This window comes from Myotis lucifugus, unplaced genomic scaffold (assembly GCF_000147115.1).
Source record: "Myotis lucifugus unplaced genomic scaffold, Myoluc2.0 scaffold_269, whole genome shotgun sequence".
In the NCBI taxonomy this organism is placed as follows: Eukaryota; Metazoa; Chordata; class Mammalia; order Chiroptera; family Vespertilionidae; genus Myotis; species Myotis lucifugus.
The window spans coordinates 673,779-697,126 of record NW_005871317.1 but is presented as its reverse complement, the minus strand read 5'-3'; the positions used below and the strand labels follow the sequence as shown (position 1 = coordinate 697,126).

Sequence of the window (23,348 nt, the reverse complement as noted above, 5' to 3'; positions counted from 1 at the left end):
GCACAGGTGGATAACAAACCACCGTGAAACTTAGTATTTCAAAAACAGCAATAGTTTTTCATTTGTTCATGAGTCTGTGGGTCTGGGCCAGCTCAGCTGATCTCTGTGGTCTGTTGTTAGTGTTCTGGGGCCTCACTTGAAACAGTTGTGCCCTCTCAACATGTGGTCTCTCACCATCCGGAAGGCTAGCCCAGGCTTCTTCACCGGGTCGTCTCGGGGTTCCCAGCAGCAAAAGAGGACAAGCCCAATGCGCAGGCACTTTTCAAGCCCCTGCATGCATCATATTTGCTAATGAACCATTGGCCAGAGTAAGTCACATGACCAAACCCAGATTCTGAGGCTTTAGACATAAACTCCACCCCTTGAGGGGAGGAGCCGGAAAGTGTTGTGGCCTTTTTTTTTTCCCAGTCTACTCTGACAGGTGTGAGTTTCTTGTTACACTTGGCAGGGGAAGCTGTTTGATTCTTTGGATCAATTGTGTAACTCTCAATGGAGCCAGGAAAAATGGAAGATCACAATGGAGCAATTTAAATTATGAAGACCCAGATAATTGTGGAGAGGTTGTTTCAGTTCTGCTCCAAATGAAAGCTAAAGATAGTTCAGGGGAAAACAGTGCCACTTGTATTCAGGACAACAAGCTAAAGCAATTACTGCAGACATCGATACCCCCAGTTCAAAACTCAGAGCTGAGTTCCCGCTCTCAAAGCAGCATTGTCTGATTTGCAGCAGTCAACACCTCTTCCTGCCGTTACTCATTTAAGACTGGATCAATGAGTAGTAAGCATAGCTGCTGTTAATTGGTGCCTAACTGTGCCAAGCACTTTATATCCATGAACCATTTGATCCCCTTAGTAGCCTTACAAAGTTCTGTCACTATCCCAGTTCTACAGATGAGCAAACTGAGGATCAGACAGGAAGTGACTTGCCCAAGGGCATCTATTTAGTAACAGAACCAGGAATTTTTAAAAATCCCTTGGGCCACGGGGGTCCCCTGACTATGGCACAGTAGCTATTGCATAGGCCCATGCGCACACAGCCCCTCCACAATCCTGGCCGTACTTATGTTGATGTAATATTCTCTCGAACATGCCAACCTTGGAGTCGGCTGCTTCCCAGAGTCCTTGCAGGCTCCGTATTGCTGGTCGAACTTTCTCATTCATCCAGGTTTATTGAGGATGGATTTGTGTCGGAATACTGAGGTAGTTTTAGATATCAGAAGGCGGTGTTATCTTGCTCAATCTGGATAATTTGTAAAACCGGCTTGAGAATTTTCCAATATGAACTAAAATTAACAGCATTCATTTATTTGTGTCATAAAAATTTTGCTTTTAAGCAATAATAGGAAGAGGATATTTGTGGATTCTCCCCCACCCGTGTTTTTTTTTAAAGTTCTGTATCGAAATATAATAGATACTCAACACCACATATTTAAAGTGTACAATTTGATAAGCTCCCCCCCCCTCTCTCTCACACACACACACACATCACGAACTTTCCATCACTCTAAAAAAAGTTCCCTCAAGTGCCTTTGAAGCCCTTCCCTCCTCCTCCTCTTTGTCCCTAGCCAATCTCCAGACATTATCTGCTTTCTCCTACTGTAGTTTGAATTTTATAGTCTTATATAAATGAAATTATACAATATCTACTCTTTAATCTGACTCCTTTAACTCAGCATAATTACTTTGAGATTCATCCATGTTGGTTGTATCAGTAGTTTATTCCTTTTTATTCCTTTTTAAATAAGAAAGGGGAACACTGCTTTTTTTACTCTGAACTTGGGCCAGGACTATTGAAGTTACCTACAAAATTGTACATTAACCAACTAATGCCAGTGATGAGTTAATCTATAACTTCATCTGTTAGCTGTTAACATGACCCCCAAACCTAACCTCCTCTTGACTGTCAGACCCTGATCCTGGGCACACTTCCCCTCGAAGCTAAAACTGAAGTTGGGGCCTTGGGCTCTTGTATTTGTAAGTCTTAGTTGGTCCCTGCCCACCATCATATCTTCCTGTAGTATGTGTTCATGACATAATGAGAGGAGGGCTGTGTATGTGATGATACGACCTGCAGAATAGCAGGGGCCGGGTGTTCTCTGAAAAGCTCTGGCTTCTGTCATTTCTGTGTTTTAGAAGCTGGAATTATGCCCTAACCTCAGTGGAAGCAAACTCTGTATATGGGGGGAAATTAGAGGACTTCTGTTATTGTTTCAAAAGTACTCACCTGAGTACTTTTTTTACAGTGAATTCAATTGGTACATTTGAAATTATTTTAATTTACACATCTTTTAAAGACTAAATCTCCTTTCTGAGCTAACATACACCTGTCCTCAAGCAAGACCGTTATAGTGAACCTTCTTCCTTTCACAAGTCATCTTTAAAACATCCTTCCCTTAAATGTTCCACTTCAGAACATGTATCTGAAGCGGAACATTTCAGATAGGAATGTTCGTATAGGAATGTTCTAGCAATGACTGCTTAAAATAATACACGAAATATTTATCTTCTTACTAACAGGTGCTGGGTAAATAGACCTTTCAGTTATTTATGGAAAACTAACACTCGAGTGCCCTAAGTTATGATTTTCCCCCCAAAAAAGAAAAACGTGGACATGACAAAACTTAATGGACTATAAAGAAGTGGGGGGCAGGGTTGACAGGATATAGTCAGTTCTGAGTTGAACGCCCTCCCCTGCTGCCAGCATACTCTGACCTTGGGAAGTCACTGCATCCTTTGCAGAACGGGGACATGGGTCGAGGTGCTCTTTAATCCCATTCCAGGACCGAAAGCCCTTAATCGATTCAGATGGACCATAGCCGAGGTCACTGTTGCTGAAGCGGCCCCCTCTGTCCCTCTGCATGAGGACTGCAGTGACTCTTCGGGTGGGCCACCTTGGCTCTTGGGGCCAAGAGAAGCAGGCTCAGTCCCTCTTCTGGATTTGGCTCATCGGTCCTTCCGAATGTTCCAGCCAATGGAGGGTATGCATCTTGACTCATTTAGCCTCAGAATGATGCCAGGCGGTCTCCATGTCCTCATGATGGTTGGGTGCTCTTGAGCCAGTGTTGGCATATTCTACAATTTATCTGCCTGTTCTGGGGGGTTAACATAGCACCTGTAGTTTCTTAGCTGTCTCCTCTTACCCACAAACCAGACTGCCAAACTCCTGGATCATAAAACAAAGGGTAAGCACCTGGATCATGACCCAGCTCCTTTCCTGTTCTTTTTGACACTTCCCCAACAGGAAAGGCTCTGGGTAATTGATAGAGATTATCCCTGATTCCCTTAATATAACCTTTTTACTCTTTCCTTTTCCTGGGATTAAGGTGTTCCTTAACAAGAAGTCCTTTTCTTAATGACACAGTCATCAACCTGTTATGGACCAAAGGAAGTGATCTAGCCCCACTCCACCTCTGTGGTTCATAGTCCCTTTTAGTCTCTTTCACAGTAATGACTTTTAAAGTCATTAACTGTGTGGGGTTTTTGTTTTTTTTTTCAATTTTCCACAATGTTAAAGACTATCAAACTAAACTTTAAAATTAATCTGTCTTCTTGAAATAATAATTGCCCATATACTTATTGTTGGATATAAGTGTTCGTACTGAGTAGATGTTTTAATATTTGCCGAGTGAGGGTTCCGAGGCAGCGTGCTTTCACTGTTGAGGTGTGCCATTCTCAGGATGAATTGAGGTCCGACATAAGGTGAAGACATGTGGACTCTGTCAGCAAGTACCTTTCCTCTTCCTCCTCCTCCTCCTCTTTCTCCTCCTCCTTCCTCTCTCTCTTTCTGTCTCCCTCCCACCATCCCACCCCCCGCCCCTTTCAAGGAGTATTTCTTGCTGTGCATACAGGGTCTCTAGTGTGACTACTGGAGCTCCTGGAGGAGAGAGACTAGATCTTTTAGGACTGGGTCTTTTCAGCATACGCTTGTACCATCAGGATAGGGGTTCAGTAAGTGTGCTGAATCAACAAATCCTGGGAAGGACAGTCACTTACAATTCCGCTTGTTACCTAGAAGCACCTAGCCGCCAGACTGAACCTTGTGTAGGGGTCAGGAAACCCCATCCAGAGAGAATAAAATTTCAGGTGCTGATCCCAAAATGGCAGTAAACCACAGGCCGCTTGGATGCTGTGTATCAGAAGCTCCCCTGCGGGCATGCTGACTGCTACCAAAAGACAGCCCAGTCAATAAATAGCAGTCAGAGTTTATATGGTGGCCTCGAGAGTGGACTAATGATGCGTCATCACCAAGCATCGCCTTTTGTGAACCTCTTCCCTTCTGACACTTGGTCTGTGTCTGAAAGGTCTGCAGCCGCAGCCCAGCTCCTGGCCAGCCTTCCCTTCTTCATTCGGGCAGCTTGGTCTTCAGGAAGCCCTTTCTGACCAGGCCAGCCCGTAACTCACATCACCCCCCTCCAAGCTCATCTATTCCAGACCTGTTTGTGAGCATCCTTCAAGGTGGTCGCACACAGTTCGAGCTCTTGATCCATTTGTCTTCCTTGTTGGTCTAACTCCGTTCCTCTAAATCAGTAGATTGCTCACTCTGCACAGGTGAGAACTCGCCCCTCACCCGCCCCCCCCCCCAACTGCTTCACCGCCCCGATGGAGGGGCATGGATGGGACCGTGAACCTAGGAGCAGGAAGTACTATCGCTACAGTCCTGACATCTGGTCGGGATGCCCAAGAACATCTTGTTCTCCAGCTCATGTCCGTTCTTGGCCTCAGGAAGGCTAGCCTGGTGCCTTTTCGGCTTTCCTCCTTCCCCTGCATCATCACCACCATTGTGATGACTGTTGAGTACCAGGACTGTAATGCATTTGGAAAAAATAAGAGTGTAGTTTCAACTCGTTGGCCTGTAGAAATGGGATTTAGGGTCTGTTCTTTTAATTAAACACTAACGTATGGTCTTCCTGGGATTAACTCATATTACGTTTAACAGCCTAACCTATGATCTCAGCTGCTACAGCCAGCATCCCCTCTCCACACCCCCAGTCCCTGTCACTAGAGTTGTTCCTAAGGGCAAAAGCTGTCATGACTTATTACAGAGGAGTGGGTATTAGCTGAGCAGTTGGCATCCAAATTCTGTGACTTGGTTAACTCAGTTCAGAGTGTGTTTGAAAGCGTGTGTTTTGTGAAGAAAAATGGGACTTAAACTTGAAAATGGTGTCCTTCAGATTCTCATCTTTTGAAATATTTATCATCTTGTTATCGCAGAAGACTTCTGCAACTTGGATTCTATTGCTCTGTCCTGCCCTTGTTCAAGGTCCTGGGACCCCTGTGGAGTCCAAATATCATTGCAGCCAAAGGCCTAGCCCACGGAGCCTCTGCTGTGAACCCCAATATCTTGCCCCGTACGGGATAGACAATGGCTCTTGTGCCCACAGCCCCTCCCCTCAGCATTTGTGCCCTGTAGCGTTTGCTACCTGCTGGGTTCCAGGTGCCATGCTAAGGCTGACCCCAAGACTCCAAAATTGTGAGGGATCCAGGCTTCTGCTTTGAGGGTATCATTCCCACAGCCAGACATCACAAGAGCCTCGATTGTTTACTGCCTTGAAGCATATTTCTCTTTTAAACAAGGGCTTTCCTTAAGTGTGAGTTAGAATAGTGTTAAGTGGTTTTCTAGAACCAAGTACTGTAACTGAGAAAGGAATCAACCTGGCAGTTCTGGGCGGGAAGGAACAAGGATTGATGAGTTGGGATTAGGAAGCCCACTCCCAGCCACGCTCTCTCCTCTGACCTCCTTAGGGCTTGGTCTTGTGGTTGCTTATCTTGGCAGTGCCTAAGAATCAGCCCCGAGAGCTTTCAAACCTGCAAAGGCCAGGTCCACCTCCATCCCAGCCAACCAGGGAGGGGTCTGACCCTGCATTTTTAAAAAACTCCCCAGGATGTTCCCAGATGCTGCCGGGGTGACAGCCACTGACCACCTTCTTCCTGTTGTGTGCCATGGCATCATTTCGTGCCCTAAACTTGATGTCCTGTGTGTATATGAGGTGCAGCACAGTCTCATCAACTTCCAGAACCCTGCAGAAGGTAGAGTCACTGTGACTCCTGAGTGCCTGCTGCTCTCTGTGGGAACTGGGCCTGCAAGAAGGACCAGACAGGATGCCTCAGCTCTCCTGCCTGGAGAAGAGAAAAATCCTGTACTCACACAGTCAAGGGAAGGGCCAGGTGCCCAAAGGAGACACACATACTGTCTCCAAAGGAAGGAGACTCTGCCTAAATGCTTACCATGTGCCAGGCATCTTCTCATCTAGTCTCCCAACAACCGTGAGAATACCTCCTCTAAGTATTATCCTATTGTACAGGTGAACAGATGGGAGCACAGAACGGTCATACACCTGCTGAGTAGGTGAGCCAGGACATCAGCCCAAGCAGTGTGAGGTGACAGCTCCTCCCCTACCCAGCCCCATGCCCATGCTAAAAAGCATTTGGGGCTCAGTTGTTGAGTGTCAACCTGTGTGTGAACCAGGAGGTCACTGGTTTGATTCAGGGTCAGGGCACATGCCCGGGTTGCAGGCTCAATCCCCAGTTGGGGGCGTGCAGGAGGCAGCCGATCATTGGTTCTCTTTCATCACGGATGTTTCTATCCCTGTCTCTCTCTTTCTCTCCCTTCATCTCTGAAATCAATAAAAATATATTTTAAAAATAAAAACTTGGGTTGGCCTGCCTATTCACAGGTCACCTTCAGGCTGTTTTCGTCCTCAAGCTCACCCTGATTAGGGGTATCATCAAACTGCACCCAGATAAGAATAGCAGGTGAGGGGGGCAACGAGAGAGATTTGTTTTTGTTGCTGTTATCAACGATTTTGTTATGAAATCAAGAGATTTGTATTCTACTAATAATACAAAATCACAGATATAAGGAGTCAATACAATCGGATACACAGAGGACCATTTTTAAACCATCTAGATAGATTTTTAAGAAGTATCAGAGGGAAAGTTGTACTGTTTGTGAGTTTGCATTGGCTAAAATGGCAATGGGTAGAACTTCCTTCCTTGAATGAAATAGCCTCTGACGAAACAGACCCGGCTTTCAGCAGCTGATCCTGGACAAAAGTAGGACTTTCCACGTTGCCAACCCTCTTTATGTTGACTATGAGCTGCATGGCATTTGTAAAGGGAGTTTCAAAGATGAGAGTCCAAATGGGTTAGGATAAGAGCGAGCTGGAATTTCCTTGTCAGACTGGGAAATACAACACTCACATAAGCTATTGATGGAATACTTGGAGTTGCAGCATTCATGTTTCTATATGTGCACACACTCCATCATGCTGGATTTGGGAAACCCCTAGGACAGTGATGGCGAACCTTCTGAGCTCGGCGTGTCAGCATTTTGAAAAACCCTAACTGAACTCTGGTGCCGTGTCACATATAGAAATTTTTTTATCTTTGCAACCATAGTAAAACAAAGACATATTTTTGATATTTATTTTATATATTTAAATGCCATTGAACAAAGAAAAATCAACCAAAAAAAATGAGTTCGCATGTCACCTCTGACATGCGTGTCATAGGTTCGCCATCACTGCCTTAGGATAACATGAGTTTCTCTAGCCTGGGATTATGGAGAGAGGCTGAGGTCAAATGTCACCTCTCTACATCGTGGCTGGGTGACGTCACCTCTGAGCTGTCAAGTAGGGATCAACACCACCTCGCCTGCGAGTTGCTGTGCAGATTCAGTGCCATTTGAAAGCACCCACTGCCTTGCCTGGTACATGCTAGGTACTTTCCCCTCCTGGAGTCTGATGCTTTGGACCAGTACTGCTCCAAGACAAGGCAAGAGGCCCCGCTTCTAAAACTTCTGACCCACCCCAGTGAAGAGTTTGGGAGGAACCCCTTTCTAAACCATTCCTGGGGTCCCCTGAATTCCCCCAAGATGACCCCGTGCTGGCTTGCAGACAGCTTCTCCAGGACATCTTAGGGGCACACTGCCCTGGCAGCACACCCCTCTTCCCAAGAAGGGTAGACAGACCTTGGCCTTGAGGCTGGGGCGTCCAATGCGTAAGTGCCCCTTGAAAGCCCAGAGGCTTTGTGCAGTTTGGGGCCAGGTGGTTCTCAGCCCTACCTAAATTTCCAAGCGAACTGGGAAACTTTCGGAAAAATGTTGCTGCCGAGGTCCCATTCCACGTAGATGAAATCATCATTTCTAGGGGCAGGGCTCAGGCGTGGGCATTTTTTAAATCTCCCCAGTTGCCTCCCAGTGGGCCAAGGCTTAGAACCAAGTCTGCCCTGCTTGATGGCTCCCGCGGGGAGGGGCGCAGCCCTCAGCCCTCAGAGAGAGCCCGTCCACCTCTGGGGCAAAAGGGACGCTCCTGTAGGGTCTTCAGACTTGGCGGCACTGTTGTTCCTCTCGAAGCCTGATTCCGCCACCTAATGAACACTTGTTTACAATTAAACAAGTGTTCCCTGCCATATGCAGAGAAGGGGGTGGTCCTCTTTGAAGTTTCTAATTGCTGACTTTATACAATTTGGCCTGAAGTGGGACTTCTGGAAACTCAACTAAAAAGATAGCAGCAAACAAGTTCTTCCAAAAGTGTCTCTTCCCGGCCCAGACGTCTCCGAAATAGCCAACTGCTCCCCCAGCAGCGGCTGGAAAGGAGGGGAGGACGGGCTTCCTGGGATTTGGGTGCTCCTTGTCAGGTGTTCAAACAAAGAGGATCATTGTATTGGGGGGAACTGGTCTAAATGTCTATGTTTAAGATTAAGATCTAGGGAAACGCATTTCCTTCTGACACCCAGTATTTTCCGATTGTGAAAGGGGTACAGCCCGTGCAATGGCGCCGTGACCATGGCTGCGGAGTGTAGCCACTTCTGTCGGCTCCTTTAATTAGGAGAAATTAAGTGAGGCTGCTACATATTTTGAGAATAACACTATTTAAACTCGGGCAGCCCTAACCACTAACTGAACCGCTGGATTCTCGCTGCGACATGTCTCCGAAATAGATCAGCATAATCTTAACTAGGACTTAACATGCATCATCTTCGTTCCGGAGCGCAGAACCAGCAGCCCACGGGAGCCTCGGAGGCTTAATGACTTTAATTATGGCGAGAAATACCTTCCCCCGGTGGGAGGGGTGCGGCCGGCTGGGTCGGCTCGGGGAAGGCCGGATGGGAGCCCGCCCCCAAAGACCGCCCCACTGGGTGGGGAAGGGACTGGGGGGCGTGGGGAAGTGGAGGGGGCGGGACCTGGGGGGGGGCGTGGAGAAGCCGGCGGGAGGGGAGGGGTGGAAGGGGAGGAGGGATCCTGGGGGGAGGCGCTGGGGCCTCCAAGTTCTGAGCCGTGTTTGTGGCTTCAGCGCTTTGATCTTCTGCCAGGGAAACCTGGAAGGTCAGGCCGGGCTGCAGCCAAGCCCCGGAGCGAGGAGCCAGTGGAGCGGACAGGGCTGCACCATCCACCCTCACCCTGCACCCACCTCCTTTCACCCGCCCCCCAAAGTGAAACCGCCTGGCCACCCAGCAACCCCACCCCCCACCCCCCCACCCCCCCACCCCGTTCTTCTGCAAATGTTCTGTGTGTTGATCCCCTTTAGGCAGCGGATTAGAGGCTCCAAGTCATGGAAGTAAACTAAGCAAATGCCCTGCAAGTTTGGTTTTGGTCAAAAAAGAAACCTGTTGTTTTTTAAGCTGAGTGTACCCCCTCCCTCCAAATCCCTCCAGAGGGGCAGGTGGATCCCCTGCGGTTTGTGTGTGTGAGGGCCCTGCCCCTCCCATTCTCTTCTGACACCCGCTCCCTTCTGGGCACCAGGATTTTCTCACCGGTTACCCATGTGCTGTGGTGTGTGACCTCATTTCCTTTGGAATGAAAGGTTTCTGTAGGAAAACAGGGCTTGGGTGAGAGGGGCCTTACAAGCCCCTGTCCCTGGCAAGAGAGTTCCCTGTCACGCAGTGACTCATGCTGCAGGGAGCAGCAGCTGACCAGAAAGATCAAGAGCCTGGTGCCTGGGTGGTCACTACTCAGTGAAGGAGATGGGAGTGGAGGAAAGGAAAAAGTGAGGAGGGGAGGTTTGAAATCCACTTAGTGGCCTCCAGAGAGAGAGGCATAAAGGGACCCTGTGAGTCCCCACTGTTTGGATTTGGGGAGGACCAGCCAAGAGGGACTGATGGGCATCAGGCGTGGCCAGTCTCGGGGACTGGCTGGTTGGTCTCGGGGACTGGCTGGTTGGTGTTCACAGTCCCTCGCCCCTCCCTGACCACAGGAGCGGGCCGGCCGCAGCGGCAGCAGAAGCGGGGCTTGTTACTGGCGCCCGGCACTCCTGGCAGCGATGCGTAGGAGGCTCGGGCCTCAGGTGAATGTGCCGCGCAAGTCTGTGCTGTGGTCTCATTGCGCCACACCGTTGAGTCTGGGGGTGAGGAGTCTGCCCCCAGTTCTCCCAGAAAGCCACGCTCCAGATCCTCACGCCTGCTGGGGAAAGCCGGCCAGCATGCAGGCCACGTTTCTCAGGTGGACCCCATCAGTCTTTTAGGGCTTTGCCACGGCAGTGATAATGGGAGGAAGGGAAAAATCCCGCATCTCATGCCATGGGTGCCATTCGTTCCTGTGGCTGTGCCCAGGGGTGGTCATTCTGTCGGCTTCCCTTTGGTGAGAGTTCTGAAGGGGGGTTGCATTCCTCCCTCCCGAGTGCGGGAACAAACTCTGCAAGTGCACAGACTTGTTTTCTAAGAGCTTTGACATCAAAGATGTGCTCGCACCGAGGCCTGAGGCCTGATATAAAGATCCATCACCAGGCCGAGCCATTTTTAGTGGCTGGGGCCAAAGTTGCCGGGAGACAGTGATAGCTGCATTAGAACCAACCACCCATCAAAGGCCCATCAGCAAACACCACAGCAGAAGACCTGCAGCGGTTAATAAGAAAGCAGATCCTCAACATCCGAAAGGCAGACCATCTCGAGTTCCAAGAAGACCTGGTAGAGAATGGACTTTCTCAGTTTCCGAGTCAAAGGAGATCCGGTGGCCAGGAGTGATGGTCTGAGCTTAGAGTCCAGGGCCCGGGGTCTTTGATGCTAACCCCGAGGGCAAAAGGCTGATCCTTTTTAGGTTAATCAACAAACATTTCTTGGCCTTTTACCCCTGTGGCAGGCCCTTTGCTGGGTTGCTGGGGATTCAGCAGGAAAGAAGTCTGACACATGGGCTGCCCTCTAGTGAGAGAGGCATTTTTAAGTCAACAATTACAATGTGATGTCATAAGAGCCGCAATGGGGCACAGAGACAGGCCACAGGCACTAGCAGTGCAGAGGGAATAAGACCTGAGCCAGATGAGAGAAGAGATAAAGGCTAGCCAGTGTTGGTGGGGGTAGGTAGTGCGTTCCTCGGTGGAAAGGGTGCAGGAGGTCAGAGAACTCCTAGAAGCTCAGCCTAGTTAGATTGGAAGCTGGAGTGCTGAGTTTGTGATAAGCAGTGGATAGGTTACATCTTATCCTTAGAGTAGTGCAGAGTCATTCAAGGAGCGTGGTACCGGTCAGATCAGTGACTTAGAAAGGACCCTCTGTCACTGAATGGAGACCATACTGGGGAGCAGGCAGGGTGGGCTAGGGACACCCCCAAGGGAGGATGTTGTGAGTCACCTGAAAAGTGTGGTGTTCTAGACAGGCGGCAGCAGTGGGGATGGAAAAACCGTGGATGGATTTGGAAGATGGAATCAGCAAAACATGGTAAGCAGCTGAGTGTCGGGGTGAGGGCAACGCGCTTTGGTGTGACCTGCCCCACCCCATCCCCGGGAGGGGGACACTTCCCTGAGCAGGGAGTCCAGCTTGTAGGAAGGGAAGGATTGGATGAAGAGTAAGCCCATTGCAAGACCCCATGCATCCATATCAGCCTGAGCAAGACATGACCAGAGACGTCTTGGGGACCCAAGCTGAAGCAAAATGCTGACGCCAAGTCATAGGAACCAAGCCCCGGCACTCTGGTGCCATTTTGGATTCTCCGCAATCATGGTTTCTGCCACCTGGGGTCACCCTGTTAGAAGCGTGTCAGACGAGAGCCACAAGTGAACTCCTGGTTGGCTAAGAAGGGGAGAGACTTTTCGGGAACACTCATTGCTAAACAAGGTCTCTCCCTGCAGGACAGCAGCAGGGGTGTGATACATACAGACGCTTCTAGAAGGCCCTGGCTTGTATTTTTCCTGGGGTGCCTGGCACACAGTCGGCCCTCTTAAATACTTGGCAGATTGAACCGTATAATTGAGTGTTTTCATAACAATAACCGTCTCATTCAAATTGTGATGTATATATTCTTATACATTGTTTTCCAGATCAAAATGTAGGTCTCTGTCACATCCCTGTCTTTCCTACCTGTGAGTTACAGCAAGGAAGTGATTGGGGGGGTGATACTTCTCTAACTTAGTGTACCAAGTAGCACATGTGTTGGGTCCCAAACATCTCCCATGGGGGAAGGGTGTTGACAGGAGTTGCTGTTAAAAGCATGTGTCCCAACAAATTGGGGATGCCAGGTAGAAAGAGCCTCTAGGGTACTAATGTGGTCTGTGTCAGGGACAACAATTCGAGAATATTCAGCATTTCTCGAAGGACACTGACCAAGAAAACCTGTCGTCCCCCGATCATACTTTAGGAAAAGCTCCTATAGAGACATGGGCTAAGTGATCCCATAGCTGTAATATCTTACTCGTTTGCCCATGGAACGAAGCCCTCGGACTATTCCTATGGCTCCCCTGGCCTTTTCAGAGAGGTCTGCCTCCTGCTCACTGCTGAACGTATCCCCAGGGCCTAGCACACACAGCAACTGGTTAATTACTACTCTTACATCAATTCATAAGTGGCACTACACGTAGAATTAAACTCCGTTCCCACCTGCTATGTTAATTGGTTTAGTGTAGACAATCCCAGGGCAACCCGCTTTGGTAGGCTTTATGGGGCACACAGGCTGGTCAGTAAGAGCTACCTCCTGACCCCGTTAGGCCCGGAGGGCAGGTTAGCCTAGCGCCCAGGTGAGGCATTCACACGTAAGATGTCTATGCCCTCTGACTTGAGCAAGACCTCTGGTGGGTATTTATTTTAAGGATGGATGCCACCAGAATGGAAGTATAAGAATAGAAATACAGCGCTGTTTATAATAGTGGAGTTAGACTGGTCACCAAAGCAGTACTGCATGTTGGAGTTACCTTTACCTTTTCTATAACTTGTACCAAATCATCCACTCGTCTTTCCTTTGCACCGTTCCGTCAAAGTAATTTGGCACAAAAGGAAAAAAAAAGTTAGACATCCTCTAATGCCTTCAGAAGGAAAGTCTTAAACTCTGGTACAACCATATAATGGGATAATATGTGTAGCTGGTAAGAAGAATGAACATTTTTCTACATCAATATTGTTGAATAAATTATTACATTAAGGGGGGAAATAGAGTACAGAACAGTATATACATTTAATTTATATTTAAGTGTTATTTTGATGTGAGTATATACATATGCATTTGATGTGAGTATATACATATGCATTTTATTCCTGCTAATGTATGGGTTTAAAAAAAACCACAAGGAAGGATATAAACCACATTGTTATAAAACTAGGATAGCCCTGGTCGGTTTTCTCAGTGGTTAGAGCATCGGACTGCAAACTGAAGAGTTGAGGTTTGGATTCCTGGTCAAGGGCACATACCTCAGTTTCAGGTTCGATCCTCAGTCCTGTTTGGGGCTCGTGTGGGAGGCAATCAATTGATGTATCTCTTTTGCATCAATGTTTCTCTCTCTCTCTCTCTCTCTCTCTCTCTCTCTCTCTCTCTCTCTTTCTCCCCCTCCCTCTGCTCCCTCCCCCCTCCCTCCCTTCTACTCTAAAAAAGCAATGGAAAAAATACCCTCCAGTGAGGATTTTTTTTAATTAAATTTTTAAAAAGTAGGATACAGGACGAGAGGTTTTTCTGCTTTTACTTTCAGAATCACAGTAAGTCCTCATGTAATGCCATCCATAGGGTCTTGGAAACTGCAACTTTAAGCCAAACGACAGGTAGCAAAACCAATAGGACCACAGGCTAATTGATAGAAACAAGAGTTCAGCTCCTGCAGCGTATTCCTGGTCACAAAAACACACCCAGCTTCTAAAGAAAGACCTAAAATACTTCTAATATTAAACATTGAACTGAGCACTTAAGAAAGATGAATGAAAAGAAAATTCTTTTCCAGCCCGCTTATTCCAGGCGAGGGTTGCAGGTGGCCAGAGCCTGCTCAGGGCCCCAGGTGGGAACCCACCCTGGACAGGACACCATTCACACACACACACACACACACACACACACACACACACACCACACACACTCACATCGTAGACACGCCACTTCACCTCAGTGCACATCTTTGGGATGTGGGAGGAAACTGGAGTCCCCGGAGAAAACTCGCCAGACATGGGGAGAACATGCAAACTCCACACAGTGGCCCCCGCTGGTAATCAGTGTGTTTGTGGTTTTTTGTGTTTGTTTGTTTTTATCAACGTTAGAACAAAATGAAGTTATTCAAGGACCTGCTGTGTTAAAATGTTCACATCGAGCACATACTACTTTTGTAAGTAGCAAAGACACGAAAGGTGGTCATGTTTTGGCGGGAAATGCATCACAGAAAGTGGTAAGCAGAGGAGAAATCCTTAGAGATATCAGAGCTCAGTAAAGAATAAGAGCGGTTTTGACTAAAGAGAAGGACTTGTCAGTCTCGGGAGGGGTCACACATGAACTTGACCTTGAATCAGTAGGATAGGTATGATCAACTTATACTTCACTCTGGGTTATCTCTCTGCATGTGAAGTTTCATGCAGAATTACTAACAAACTGACTTCCCTCTCCCAGCTAACTTACCAACAGGTCAGTTTACCCAGAAGTTAAATCTCTTGATAAACCTGTCTCATATTGTCGGTGCCAGCCTATCTTGTCATTACTGCAGATAAATTGAGTTATGTGGGTTTATACGGAGGGGCATTAAAATCCTATGTGGATTATATTAAGATTCTTAGTACTAATCTTCATCTTCTTTGGCCCTGGACCTCCACCCTAATGAAATTGAAAAAGTAAGCCAAGATTTATTTAATGTAGCGTTAATTATAATAAAAATCTGGAATAGCTCAAATATCTAAACCACATGAGTAAGTAGATTATGTGAAGGGATATATCACAGCCTTTAAAATATTTACAATGAATTTTTAATGACTTGTTGGGAGCTTATGATAAGTACAAAAAAACCCAACAACAACCAAAATCGTATTCAATAGAGGGAAAAAAAAGAATCTGCTGGGAGCCCCTATATGTCAGAACTTCCTGTGAGAGGTTGAAGGCACATGTCTTCGTATCAGCGGTTACACTCCAGCTTCCTTGGTTTCCCCATGGACAGGAGTTTGGGACAAAGGACATTTTCAGTAATCTCTTGGGTTATTTCCTATTAAGGTGGTATTTTGTCAGAATTTTCTTACAATAAAGATTAGGCACTGGGGGCAGCATATTCAGTGCTTGACAAAGAAACGGGTAACAGATGAAAAATGGAGCCTGTGCCCAGGGCTTCTGAGAAGTGAGTATACCGTGGGACCAAACCCAAAACCAAGGCTGAGTAGACCGAAAGAGTGCCAGAGCCATTCCTGATTGGAATCCCTGACACTAATTTAGTCTCTAGACTAAGTTTTCCCGTCCACAAGGTAGTAACGGGAATATTCTCATCAGAATGCCCCATTCACATCTGGAAATTTAAGAATCAGTCAGCCCAGCCCAGCCAGTGTTGCTCAGTGGTTGAGCGTCGACCCATGAACCCAGGAGGTGATGGTTCAATCCCCGATCAGGGCACATGCCTGGGTTGTGGGCTCAGTCCCTGGTGGGGACGTGCAGGAGCAGCCAATCAATGTTTTACTCTCGTTGATGTTTCTATCTCTCCATCCATCTTCCTTCCTCTCTCTAAAATCAATAAAAACATATTTTTTTAAAAAGAATCAGGTTGATAGAAGCACTTCCTTAGGGGAAAACCACATCCACACTCGGGGAACAGTAACCCCAGAGTGTGGTCACAGGAGGCTTTCTCTCATGTAGAATAAACATGCATTGAATAACCGGAGGAGCCTTGCATGGCAGTAAGTACCAGCCACAGTGGGACCCTGTCTTCCAGGGCTTAGAACTGTGTACTTTACAAACCCCGCGTGTGCAGATGTTTGCACTCTTGATACCTGTTTCAGTGGCTCTGGGCATTGTCTAGCCTCGGGTCTTGCAGGCCGGGAAAGGTAAATAAAGAACCTTGACAACCTTTTATTCCACATTCTGCTGCTGGGCTTCTGGTCACCTGCCCGGCTGGTGCGGACCTGCCCTGTGCCTGATCAAAGCAGCAAAGCTGATGAAAGATGGGAAAAATACCTGTGTGGGTGGGGTCGAGGGGAAGGGCATGCGGAGGTCAGCGAGGCAAGGCCTTTGGCTGCTTCTGGGAGGACTTGCCGAGACTTCCCACCTGTTTCCTGCCATTCACACCCTTCTCGTGCTCTTCTTTCCGTTCCCGTCTCTCTGTGCACAGTCCAGGGTAACCCAGTTTACCAGTGACCTTCGTCTGGCAGCATCCACCAGGGCATCTCGCCCATCCTGTCTGAAACAGCCTTATCTTGAGACTGTTGGATGTTATGAAGATAGGGTTTCTGGCAATCGGAATCTCCCCACTGTGGTTTAGATGGGTTTTTAAAATAGTCTTACCAAGCTTGACGAGGTAAAACGGTAAACGATCCAAGGTAGGAAGGTTGGTTTAAGGAATATGTGTCATCCATCTCACTGAAAACAGGGCGAGGGGGACAGTGTGACCAAGTAGTGTCCTGTGCTTTTCAATTGGCTTTGGGAATAGGATAATAAACGTGTCCTCTTCTAAATAGGGGTTATCTGTGGCCTCTTTCAAATCCCGAGCCGGCTCCTAACTGGCAAGTTCCCCGGGAGGACCCTGCTCAGCCCTGGTATATGCAGGAAATAAGCCTAATTTAAAAGCAGCTTACATTAAACATGACTTGTAAAGTTAAGTCAACTGTGAGAATTATCATTTTCTCAAACTAAATATTTGTGCTTGGATCCCGTGCATGAGCCTGGCTGTTTCTGAGGTTAGGCTGTAAATGGGATTTAAGCACCTTAATATTGACCTGCTCTCTTCAAAGTGGAAACCAGGAGACTGGCCAACCCTCCTAGATGATGTTGAAAATGTCTCTTTAAAAGTGCCTGCCCTGGTGGGCCGTTGCCTCACCTCCACAGCCCGAGACTGCCACGCTCCTGTGGCGCAGGGGAGCCTGGAAGCCTCACAGGTCCCCAGTCTTGCAGGCGTTCGCCCGCAGCCATTAGCCTCGCCAGGTGCGCCAGCATCAAAGCGGGGGTGCCGGGTGCTCCTGATCTAGATGCTTCTGAAGGCTGCTTCCCCTCAGGTGCTGTTTGATGTGTTTGATCGTGGAATGAAAGCCAAGTTCAGGAATGAGAGGTCCTGTTTATTACCTCGTATTCCGTATTCCGTGCTGTTCCTCCAGGCGCTTCGACATCTTGGGAGAGTGTGAAAGACTGGGACACAAGCCCTGGCTGACTTGGGGTCCATGGGCTGTTGGCCTCAGGCAAAGGAGTCTCTGCATCATGCCCTCTCCTGCTGGAGGCAGGTGATAGGACAACTCCAGCTCTTTCCACATTGCTCTGGACAGTCAGTTGAGTGTCCAAGATTGGAACTGGGCCCTAGCTGGTTTGACTCAGTGGATAGAGCATCAGCCTGCGGACTGAAGGGTCCCGGGTTTGATTCCGGTCAAGGGCACATGCCCGGGTTGTGGGTTCAATCCCTAGTGGAGCCAGAAAGAGCTTCTCAAGGGTCACTGCTGACTGCAGCGTGGTGGTGAGATGGGGTGGGGTGGACCAGTGGCAGAGGAGACTTTATGTATTCAGAGTAACACACTGAGTCTCAGATCAACAAGAAGGAGTCCCGAGCAGATAGGATAGGACAGCTTCGGCAGCACAGCACCAGCGTGCCCGAGCCTTCGCAGTGTCCCTGAGGATTTCACTGTCCTGCTTGTTGAGTGCCAACCACAGGGAATGGATTTGTTCTAAAAAGGTGGGATAAGACTGCCCTCTAGTGGGCTGGTAGAGCCGAGCCATTGGTCTAGCCACCTCATCCCCTTAGGTCCAGTGTTGCTTTCTTATGCTGCAACTATGTGGAGTGATTATTCATTTTTTTTTTAAATTTATTAAAACAAAATTTTAATAAATTAAAATTTGGAGATTTTGAAGAGAGAGAGAGAAACATTGATGTATTGTTCCACTTATTTATGCATTCATTGGTTGATTCTTGTATGTGCCCTGACTGGGGATTGAACCTGAAACCTTGGTGTATTGGAACAATGCTCCAATCAACTGAGCTACCCGGCCAGGGCCTAGAGTGATTATTCTTATGGAAGGAATTCAAATTGTATACTTTCCCAAAAACCCTGGCCCTAGATACTATCTTGACCTCAGAGCGTTAGCCATTCTTTGCCCATCTTATAGGAGGTTTTGGTCCTTCCGCGCCTCTTTCTTTCTCTCCGCCCCCCTCCCCCCCATGTTAGAGGTTGTAACAAGATTCAGGTTCCTAAATGCAAAGATTATGTCTTATGTCTTTCTCTTCTGTAGCTTCTACCCATCTTCCACTTAGCTGGACATAAAGTTAAAAGGTACATTGGGATGGAAAGGAATCCTTTTCCCAAAAAAAGAATCTCACCCCTTCTCATTTGTTCCTAAAACATTCGAATCTCATCTCTCTGATCAATAGTTTCCCAGGTAGTTAAGTCATCAGAATCCCTCAGAAAACTTTTAGAGCTGTTTCCTGGGCCTCCCTCCAGCCCTGCTGAACCAGTCTCTGTGGTTTGAGCCAGGAAATCTGCTTTACAAACTTCCCAAGTGGCTTTTGATGTGCAGCCAGGTTTGGCAGCCAACTGCTCTAAATCCCCATTTACAAAGATTTCTCCTAGCCTTTCCCTCGGACGGCGTCTCCAAAGGCCTTCGGCCCGTGTCAGTTATTAAAACTGACCATCTTGAGACGCCTTCGGAAATACCCCGTACGCTGCTCCCACTGCAGTGCCGGGTGCCACGGGAAGAGAGAAGGACCACAAGAGAGGGACCAAAGGCATTTGCTTTGGTTGCCAGTGGCTCTGTGTTCATAGCAGAAAATACTGAAACCAATACCTTTATGCTGACGGGGCAGGTTGTCGGTTTGTCGTTTGTTTTTAATGTTGAGGTTGGAGAGGGAGACAGAGGTTGATTGAGTACCCAGTTTTTTTTATCTTCACCTATTCTAACTCATCTTGTTCTCAAGGTAGGTGGCCTTGCCCCTTGATGTACAGAGAGGAAAGGTCAGAGGGCCAGAATGCCAACCTGCTCTGTTTCCTTCTGCCAGGCCAAGCGAGCGGTGCAGCGGGGAGCCACCGCCGTCATCTTCGATGTGTCTGAAAACCCAGAAGCTATCGACCAGGTAAATCCTCGGACCGTGCCGGCACCGCACCCTCCCGAGAGAAGCCCCGCCTTTGGGTAGCTTGGCCTGTCACAGTCATGTCAGCCTCATCTCAGGGCCTTGGCATTGTCTGCTGATGGTAGCTGTCCGCGCTTGGACATCATACTCAAGGCCAGACTATGGAGAGGGGTTAAGAGCCAGGAAAGTTGGGATAGAGGGGACATTTCCCAAGACCCTCTGGGCCTTCAGTCTGCCCGGTCCAGCCTAGAACCAGCCTCATCCTCAGCCTTGCCGTCCGGGAAGCTCCGAAGCAGTCATGCTTGAGGAGTCGGGTGATTTCCAAACGGGTATTCCGTATGCGTTTCCTCCAGCCTTTCTCTCTCTCTCCTGCTTCTTACAGTAAGCACGTCTTCTAACCGGGAGCGTCTCTTCTTCCTTAGCTAAACCAGGGCCAGGAAGACCCGCTCAAGAGGCCCGTGGTGTACGTGAAGGGCGCAGATGCCATCAAGCTGATGAACATCGTCAACAAGCAGAAAGTGGCTCGAGCAAGGATTCAGCACCGGCCCCCTCGAGTGAGCCTCCGCCCCGGCCACCACGCCCGGCCCCTTCTCTGCTGCCACCTGAGCCTTCATTCCCTTTGGGCTTTGGGCTCTCACTCCTGTCTTCTTTCTGATCGAATGCTGATACGCCCCAGGTTCCTATCGGTTTAGGTCAATGCTCCTCTAGCGGGGGTTGGGAAAGCCCTACCAGAAATAGCTGATTCGGGCCAGGATCTCCCTGGTCTCTTCCACCCAGTGTTCCCTCTTGGGAAACTCTTCTCTCTCTCCTGTCCCGTCTCCCTCTGAAAGGCTGACTGAGGAGGATTGAAGGGAAGGAATTCTCAGCACAGAGCTTCCCACGTCTGCTCCTTCCATGTGACCTAGAGCCGAGGGAAGAAGCCTGTGCTTCCTTCTTCCGTGGGGTCAATAGCGTTATTAAAACCCCGAACTGGTACTGATTCTGGAAAAGTTAGCTGTCAGCTGGGATTGAAGTTCATGGCTTGTAGGAGGTTAATGAATAGTCTTTAAGGCTTCCCGTAAGGGTGTCGACACCGCTGACCATGAACTCTTGTCTGGCATCTTCTGCCTAAACTTCTGAAGATTCTAGGAACTTGGGACAGGTGCCCCATATCTGGTTTATTTCCTTCTCACAGATATTGGGATCTTCACTCTAGGATGGTTCTTTTCCATGCACATCATAGCTGGACACCTGAGGCATTCAATTAGCAAAATTCTATTCCTATTGGCTAAAGGCAGGTCGTAGGTAAGGTGACCTCAAGGTCTTAGGAGGCAGTGAGACGTGAGGAAAAGGTAAGAACTAAAAGTAGAGGGAGTTTGCAGAAGAGCTGACATGCTGGCTTCTTTTTTAAAGGAAAAAAAAGAGCACTTTGGTAAATATGACTCATTGTAGTGGAAGCTGATATTTGTGGAAGCAGCGTACAATTTTCTGAGTTGTTGTAAACCATTAATTACATGGTTAGTAATCACTGCTCCCTCAAAACATGACACTCATTCCTTTGTCCCAAAAATGTGATATTTGTGTTTATTTGGAGAAGCCTCTCCTACCGGTTCTAGCGAACTTTGCACTATTCCGCTGGGAGCTGGGCTTTATGAACTGTTAGGAGACCTGGCTGAGGCCGCTGCAGGCCTCCCCCTGGCGACACTGGAGGGTACTACCTGGCCTGAATAGCACCCGGTGTGCCTGTTAGCAGATCCCCAGGTGTTCCCTGCAAATGGGGGGGCGAGGGGGAGTGCACCCCAGTTGCCCCATCCTTATTCCGACTTGAGCCAACACAGCCCGTGCGCCGAACCTCAGGCTGAAGAGAGCGGTGACTCACTGTGTCTGTGTTCTGTTCCAGCAACCCACAGAGTACTTCGACATGGGGATTTTCCTGGCTTTCTTTGTCGTGGTCTCCTTGGTCTGCCTCATCCTCCTTGTCAAAATCAAGCTGAAACAGCGACGCAGTCAGGTAATGCCTCTGAGCAGCCCGTGCACACTGATGCCAGCTGCCCTGCCCGGTCCCAGGGGCCGAGAAATAGCAAAGACAGAAAAGCTAGAGCACAGCTTCCAGCGCTGTGTCTTCTCTGTTCTAAAAGGCCCGGTCCTGCAAAGGCCGAGCATTAGGGGTGTTGCCAGCCAGGCATTTTTCCAAAGAAATGTTTAAATGTTCATGTGGAACCCAGAGCCTTGATCTGGGCACCAGCAGCAGCAATGTCACCCGGGAGCTTGGTAGAAATGCAGGGTCTCAGGCCCCGCCTCAGACCTGCTGAACCTAAGTCGCATCTACCTCGCTTTCCAGGTGATTCTCAAGGAACAGAGTAGGCGCTCTGGGGCCCCAGCTGGCACATGGCTGTGTAGGAAGGATTTGGGGGTGGAAGGTGATGAGAGGCTAGGCGGGAATCTTGACTCTCAAATGGGTAGCAGCGTGCTGCCGGGGGAGCGATGGTGGACCTTGGCGGGCAGTCTGTTGAGAGGAGCATCGCCGAGTTCTCAGTAGAACAGTGGCTGGTGTTTGCCGAGCACATCTGATTTACCAAGGGCTAAGCCCTCACGCACACTGTCTCATTTGCCCTCGGAACTTTCTCCAGGGTAAAGGGGAGAAACCCTGGCACAGAGCAGGGTCTTGCAGAGTTGGCCAAGCCCTTGAAGTAGACCTCTGCCGGTCCTTCCCCTGGGGGAGGCCTGGGTTGCTGTCATGGGCACCCAGGAGCCTGGCACATCTGGGCCGTGGCAATCTGAATTTTCAGTCATTTTCCAAATGTCTGCTCTGGCCTGATCGAGACTAGCATTTCCCTATCCTGGTTGATCGAGCGCCGAGGCCCGGAGGGTGACTCCCACTGTTCATACGTGCCAGACCCTAACGCGGGCCACCCTCTGCCATGCAGAATTCCATGAACAGGCTGGCTGTGCAGGCGCTGGAGAAGATGGAGACCAGGAAGTTCAACTCCAAGAACAAGGGGCGCCGGGAGGGGAGCTGTGGAGCCCTGGACACGCTCAGCAGCAGCTCCACGTCCGACTGTGCCATCTGCCTTGAGAAGTACATCGACGGAGAGGTAATGGCAGAGGCTGGGCTCGTGGGGACGGGCTAGCTGATGGCCTGTTCCCCTCTCCCTAGGACCCTTGTGTGGGCTCTGACTCCAGGGAATGGGGCCCACCTGTACTAGAGATGGAGCGGGCTGGGAGGGAGCCTGGGGTACTGGCATGGTGGGCAGGGCTCCTTGGCGCCCACTGGGCTCCACAGGAAGAAGCCCCTGCCTTCAGGCTGTGTGTCTCCCTCCCTCCCCAGGAGCTGCGGGTTATCCCCTGTACTCACCGCTTTCACAGGAAGTGCGTGGACCCGTGGCTGCTGCAGCACCACACCTGCCCCCATTGTCGGCACAACATCATAGGTAATTGTCACCTGCCTCTCGTGGCGGGAGAGTCGTTGCCTGGCAAGAGGGTGACACCCGCTGCAGACTGGTGAGCGGCATTGTCCTCTGGACTGGAGGTGTGGGCGCCTCGGGTGTGGAGGTTACCAGCCTCCAAGCACTGCGGAGAGCCTGGCATGAAGACTCGCCCTGCGTTTGAGTTTTGGCTTCCACACGAACCCGCGTCCTGGCCTGTCCAGGCCTCAGGCCCGCGATCTCTTTAGAGGGAATGACAGTAGTGGTGCTTGCCCGTGCCCGGTACTGCGGAGCCGTTCCCGGGCCACAGGGGATGGTGACTGGGAGTGGCAGGGTCGTGCTGCTGCTGCTGTCACTGTGGTATTGGGTGGCGGGCCTGGATCGCAGGGTGCACTCCAGGTGGCTGCGTTGCCATGAGGGACGGTACCTTCCATCTTGGTAGCCCTGTTGCCCTCTGCAAACTCCTGTGGTGCCTTTGTGGGGCGGAGCAGTGGGAGGTGGGGGCTGAGCCCTGATGGGAGTGACCGCCTTTCAGAGAA

At 49.3% G+C, this 23,348-nt stretch overlaps 1 protein-coding gene across 1 annotated transcript in view; it reads left to right on the top strand.

The window, feature by feature from the left end:
• The window catches only part of ZNRF3 (zinc and ring finger 3), a 49,761-nt gene that overhangs the window by 20,667 nt on the left and 5,746 nt on the right, over window positions 1-23,348 (top strand). Inside the window, exons 2-6 of the mRNA XM_023762949.1 lie at window positions 19,334-19,408; window positions 19,828-19,959; window positions 21,285-21,395; window positions 22,312-22,479; window positions 22,713-22,815. Of these exons, the coding sequence (XP_023618717.1) occupies window positions 19,334-19,408; window positions 19,828-19,959; window positions 21,285-21,395; window positions 22,312-22,479; window positions 22,713-22,815 (589 nt within the window). The remainder of the gene's footprint in view (window positions 1-19,333; window positions 19,409-19,827; window positions 19,960-21,284; window positions 21,396-22,311; window positions 22,480-22,712; window positions 22,816-23,348) is intronic.